Consider the following 6,860-nt stretch of genomic DNA (forward strand, 5'->3'; position numbering starts at 1 on the left):
CCATGGTGTGTTTACAAATGAGGCGGAGAAGCAGAGGCAAAAGCTAGGGTTTCAGGCAGTGACGCTTGGGGAGACCGGTCAGAATCTTTTTTAATATACTATCTATGTTATACATAAACCATTGCTTTATACTATTTTGTAAAAATACGGGAAGTCTCCCTTTACCCTGATGATCTGGTAAACAAAATCTTTATTCTCAATGGTATAAAATCAGTGTGATTTGTCATAATGAAGTCATGGCGTAGGCTGTTTAAAGGGGGAGAAAGGTATATTATTTCGAGGTCTCTGCGTGTGATTTCATTTCCTTATCACCATCACGAAAAGGCAGTCCACTTCGAAAATATATTGTTTTCTTTTCTACTCAGAAGGAGAAATTGGGGAAAAAGAGAGAGAGAGAAAAAAAAAGAAAAAGGCGAAAGCAAGAGAGGTTGCAGGCAGCAAGAAGAAACAAAAAAGAAGCAAATACTAACATGACTGCACTGGCATCATTACTCCTGATGACGACGGCATAATAAAGTGTCGTATATGCTGCCTATTCATTATGAAAATTACTGAGAACTGCATGCGTCTGTTTGCGCATAAATAAACTATGTACGCACATACACTTATATATATATATATATATATATATATATATATATATATATATATATATATATATATATATATATATATATGTACACACACACACACACACACACACACACACACACACAAACACACACACACACACACACACGCACACACACACACACACACACACACACATATATATATAAAATATGTATATTATATATATATATATATATATATATATATATATATATATGGATGTATGTATATATACATATACATATACATATACATATACATATGCATACATACATACATGCATGCATGCATGCACACACACACACACACACACACACACACACACACATATATTCATATATATATATATATATATATATATATATATATATATATATATATATATATATATATATATATATATATATATATATATATATATATATATATATAATGCGCGCACAGTGTTGCAAGAGTAGACATATATGCAACATAATCTAAAATTTCACGTATCTTCCTCAAAGAATATGAATCTCATAAAATCCCTTCGTGTTTCCGTCGAACGCAGGGAATTCCAAGTGCATTCCCAGCAATTATGCGGTTCAGGTGAGTCACTCTTCGTTTTTGCAAAACAAAAACATTTCTTGAGATTCCGAGGCAAGAAGTGCACATGCCTTGGAACCAGCACGCACCCACAAATATGCAATAGGGGCCGGGAAAACCACTCTATAATTTAGGATTCGCCAATCTTCCGCAGAATTGTAACATCCCAGAGACACTGAGCTGCTTATATATCGAGGAGTATTACCAGCATGATATCATTGCTCACCAGAGAGAATACGGTTGTTATGCATTTCATTGTTCAAATAAAACAGTGATATTATGACAACAATAATAAACCTTGGTAAATAAATGGATAAGTGTGAAAGATAAGACGTAAAATCCATGAATTTAGCATAAAAAGATAAATAAACTCGGCTTATACTATACGTAAGTCATACAAATATTTCAGTGCGTTCGAATACCTATTCGAAGCGAAGTCGATGTACACCGAATTAAGTTTTCATCTCCGCCAGATCTCGTTCACCTTAAGAGAAGATTCCGAATTCTCCCTTAACAGCTGAGTATTTAACGAGGTTTTGGTCACTGTATGAGCAGGTATTTCTTCGTATCAGAGATCGAACACGTGGGGGACCAGAGGACTACCGCATACCCTGACTTAATCATCTTGAAAGTGTGTGCAGGCTTTGCTCCGATGTTCTGAGGAACCACTCTCTTTTACCTGGATTAGCTTCGTCTAGTTTGGATAATTATTCTGTCTGCCTATCCGTCTGCTTGTCACTCTGTCTGTCTGTCTGTCTCTCTCTCTCTATACACACACACACACACACACACACACACACACACACACACACACACACACACACACACACACACACACACACACACACACACACACATACTGTATATATATATATATATATATATATATATATATATATATATATATATCAGTATAATATTCATGTCGAATTACGACGGACATCTTTGCTACGGATATAGCGGATGATAGCTCTATCGAGAGAGAGAAAAAAAAAAAAAAAAAAACGCAAGGATGCTTGACGCTGGAACTGTCGAGACATGGACCAGTATGGAGACATGATGCCTTCACAATTGAAAATGTGGGAGAACTGATAACGCACATGAACACACAGTCAGACACACGCACACAGAAATACACACACACATACACACACGGAAACACACACACACACATACATAGAAACACACACACACACACACACAAGGCATCTGATATTAATCCTAAATATTCTGCAGCTTCATTAATCCCGGGCTAATAATCCATGGTCGATTTTTTTTCCATCGTTTGTTTGCTTGTGTGTGTGTGTGTGTGTGTGTGTGTGTGTGTGTGTGTGTGTGTGTGTGTGTGTGTGTGTGTGTGTGTGTGTGTGTGTGTGTGTGTGTATGTGTGTGCTTGTGTAAGACATTGGTTATTTTGACTAAATAATGTAAGCCTTTCGTAATCCCGCTATTATGAAAAAAAAAGTCGCAGGTAGTTAACATCGCCTTCCCGTGTACTAGTGGCCATGGTTTCTACTCTAACAACAGTTATGATCCTAGTCACTAGTCGTAACAAGGAGACTCGAACTTCCAACCACTGCTACTAGCACCACACTAGTTCTCAGCCGCGTTTCTTGGCCCACTGAGGCGTTGAACCTACTAATAAAAAAAAAACACTTATATAACCTTCAGATACGTACATACATATAGAAGTGTTCACGTATTGTATTTTCATTCGTAATATGTCTTATTGTACCTTCCACTACACTGTGAAGTCGCGGAAAACATGCATGTATACATGAAAAAATCTATATCATATAGTTGTATCTGTGTTTATTGTTACCTAGACGATTAGTTATTAGAGAGTGAGTTTATCAGATATGGCGGGCAGTTGTTAATTACTTTTTTTCTGTCAGTTTATCATTTTGGGTTAAATAAATTATGGTGATGTCATACCCTAATTAAATAATTCAAACGGAGTTTGTTCCCGCCCCTCTCCTAAAGAAAGTGAGACAAAGAAGAACGAACGAAAAAAATAAAAAACGAAAAATAAAGAAAAATGAAACAGGAAAAACACAACCGTAACTTATCATCTTTTCAAATATTTCCATCCGTGCGTTCACTTGGGCAGTGCGCACCGTGGCGAAATCAAGTGAAGTTTGACAAAACGATTCGCGAAGCGTTGCGTGGCGAAGCGAGCTGGTTTGGAGGAAGTTCGCTTCGCCTCGAGGACTGTTTGGAAACAACGGAGATGGCCGCCTACTCGGAACCTCTGAAGCCCCTCTGCCCGACTTGTAACGCATATTTCTTGGTTTTGGAAGAAGCTCAGGAACACATAATGACTTGTGACTTCACCCCGATTGCCTGCCTAGCCGCTGGGTGGGCAAGCCAGCCCAAGTCGGTGCCGGTTTCAGAACCTGGTAAATAGAGATGGTGACTCGATAAAAACACCGGGCGGAAGGCAACGGCAAACCACCGCTCTAAATTGCCAAGAAAATCATGGAAATCCATGATCGCCAACTTCCTTGTGGGACAGGGCACTTGAAAGAAGAAGAAACCTAAAACATGGCTGTAGTTCAGATAGAACTTCCGGGAGCGTCACAGTAGTTGGTGATAAAAGTTGATGATAATGTTACTGTTATCTTTTAATAACCGCGTAAGATGCATCCCAGTGAAAGAACATATGGGAGGAAGCTCCACATCTCGAGCAGAATAACAAAGGAATACACGAGCAAAGCGCATGATTGGTGAATGAAAGCGACGTACGATAATAGAGATAAGTAGACAAAAGACGAAACCTTATCTTTATTACTCTTTCAAGATAGTCGACGTTACGGGGCAAGACCTTGAACGACGAGGCACTCGACACTCAGGCACCATCCCCACCGGCAACGCTGCAACACTCTAGACGCTGGGAGGATGTAAGTATCTTTTTATTCTCTCTCTAAGTGATGAACTTACTGCCTAAGTTGAGGGTTAGTATTTTTTAAATAGTATTTCTTTATTTTTTTTTTTGTTGGTAGGAATATATATGTATGAACAAGAATGAATAATTCTGTATCGATATTTTATAGTGGAGAAACGTTAAATGCATCGCACCCTTACCCTTTCTAAAAAACAACACATAAATGCATTACAAACATACACACTAATTAAAGTGATAAAACAGACCAGTGTACGTGAACTTATATTCATACCTGTGCCCGTATTCGCATGTACAGTTGCATTCAGCAATATGAGTGGTGGGATCGCAACCAAACCAACTCATATGATGCGTGAGGTGTCGTGTGAGGAACTGGCTGGCTTGAAAGATCGAATGTCCCGGTATCTTCCTCATTCAGCTTCTGTGAGTAGTTTATTTTTGTTTATTTATCTGTTTGTTTATTTTCGTCCTCTGAAATAAGACTAGTTGTTGTTGTTGTGAGGATGTGAGGAATGGTTGTTCGATTATTGATCTTGTTTTTTCCCTTTGATATGGAAAAATAAACGCATATCTTCAGTATAGTGGCATTGTCAGTCAACAAAAGTTCAGTACAATCAACAGCCAATGAACGCTATATATCATATACAGTATACCTGTATTTTGAAATCTAGGGGACAAAAGATGAGGTAATCTAACCAGTCGATACAAGAATCCTTAAACTTTCAAGTAATAGGAATCCTTAGTACTGCTTACGCAATGAAGCGGGAAGAAATCACATATAAAATGACCGTCGACCTTTCAGATATACGGAATCGTCGACACAAAGCTCCGTCATCCTTTGGTCCAAGAATTCTCCACAGCTGTTTACGTTCCAGAGAGCCACCCGTCTTCGTCCTTGGTGGTGGCTACTCCCTCCTGCTCCACCGTGAGTCCTGCGCCGAAGCTCGAGTTGTATTTCATTTCGATCGCTGGGCATTTAGCAACGCGTTATTTCTAGTGGGAAGGGATGAGAAATGCATTTTCATATGTGAACACACACACACACACACACACACACACACACACACACACACACACACACACACACACACACACACACACACACACACACACACACACACACACACACACACACACACTCACATATGTATATATATATATATATATATATATATATATATATATATATATATATATAATATATACATATGTGTGTGTGTGTGTGTGTGTGTGTGTGTGTGTGTGTGTGTAGATATATATACAAATATATATACATTATATATGTATATATATATTATACACACACACACACACACACACACACACACACAACACACACACACACACACACACACACACACACACACACATATGTATATATATATATATATATATATATATATTATATATATATATATACATATATACACATATGTGTGTTGTGTGTGTGTGTGTGTGTGTGTGTGTGTGTGTGTGTGTGTGTGTGTGTGTGTGTGTGTGTGTGTGTGTAGATATATATACAAATATATATACATTATATATATATATATATATATATATATATATATATATATATATATATATATATATATATATATATATATATGCACACACACACACACATCTATGTCTTCAAGTCACGAGGTCAAATTTTACGCTGATAGGATAGCCATGAGGCATTAAAAATGACATTACACGTTGCAAATATCAGAAGTCAAAATGCAAGTATCATAAGTCGATCGAAATACAGTCTAAATGACCCGTATATAAATAAAAATCTAACATAAATGATGTAAACAAAGGTACCACCAATCAATGGTAATTACGGGACACGATCTCAAATCCCAAAATTGACTGTGTGGGCAAAACGCATCACGCAGACCACTTCGCATCTCTCCCTTGTGTAGGATCTCCTGAAGAGTCTGACGGTGTTCTGGTGCCAGGAGGAGGAGGATGACGAGGACCTGGCTCTCCTGCTGGCGTCTCTCCCGGCGTGTCGTTGGAAGGAGCCCCTGTTTTTTTACGCTTGCTCGATTCCCGTGCTTCGTAAGGTGACTCGATCGAGTGTGTTTGTGTTTACATTACTGTCGATCTGTTTTTATTTTGTATTTGTGTGTGTGTTTATACTGTTTTGTTTTGAACTTTGTATTCACTGAATGTTATTTCTGACTAAATTTGATTTACGTCATTGTTATTTTAATTTCTATCACATTTGAATATCAGATTACTTTAACTAAGCTTTAAACATGATGAATATCCGTCTCATTAAGCGAAAGGATTTATCCACAGAATGGCGTGATATATATTTTGATTCGTGTTAATCAAACAAGTAATAAATTTTATTCTTTACTTATTAACAGTTCTACTGGTATAAATTCTAGTTTAGCCACAATGTTATTTTTATTGGTTTTCCAAGATTTGTTCTCGTAGAAATATAGTTGTTTAAATTTTGTTCATATTTTCTCTTGTTTTCAGGATAAAGGTACAATATTTTCGCTCGATATATGGAAGAATGCTTGGTAAAAAAAAGATAATTCATGTCGATAACAAAAATAAAATGTATCTAATTATTTTTCCTCACAGGATTTAATCACAAATTATATTATTTTTAACCAGTGTAATTATTTTGCTCTTTTTTCCGGGAAACAGTTATATGCAAATGAATAATTGATATTTACAGCTGGAATCTCTGTTAAATTACGAGTGTCTGGCAGGAGGACAGACGGTTTGGCATCGGATGTCTGAAGGCATGATGTACAGTATC

At 37.2% G+C, this 6,860-nt stretch overlaps 1 protein-coding gene across 1 annotated transcript in view; it reads left to right on the forward strand.

Moving 5' to 3' along the window:
• Positions 1-3,027: 3,027 nt before the first annotated feature.
• The window catches only part of LOC119596529, a 5,598-nt gene continuing 1,765 nt past the window's right edge, over positions 3,028-6,860 (forward strand). The window contains exons 1-5 of the mRNA XM_037945816.1: positions 3,028-4,094; positions 4,395-4,519; positions 4,899-5,021; positions 6,004-6,147; positions 6,777-6,860. The exon at positions 6,777-6,860 is cut by the window's right edge and continues 26 nt beyond it. Coding sequence (XP_037801744.1) covers positions 4,409-4,519; positions 4,899-5,021; positions 6,004-6,147; positions 6,777-6,860 — 462 coding nt within the window. The 5' untranslated portion in view covers positions 3,028-4,094; positions 4,395-4,408. The remainder of the gene's footprint in view (positions 4,095-4,394; positions 4,520-4,898; positions 5,022-6,003; positions 6,148-6,776) is intronic.

Source organism: Penaeus monodon, chromosome 3 (genome assembly GCF_015228065.2).
Source record: "Penaeus monodon isolate SGIC_2016 chromosome 3, NSTDA_Pmon_1, whole genome shotgun sequence".
NCBI classification, from domain to species: domain Eukaryota; kingdom Metazoa; phylum Arthropoda; class Malacostraca; order Decapoda; family Penaeidae; genus Penaeus; species Penaeus monodon.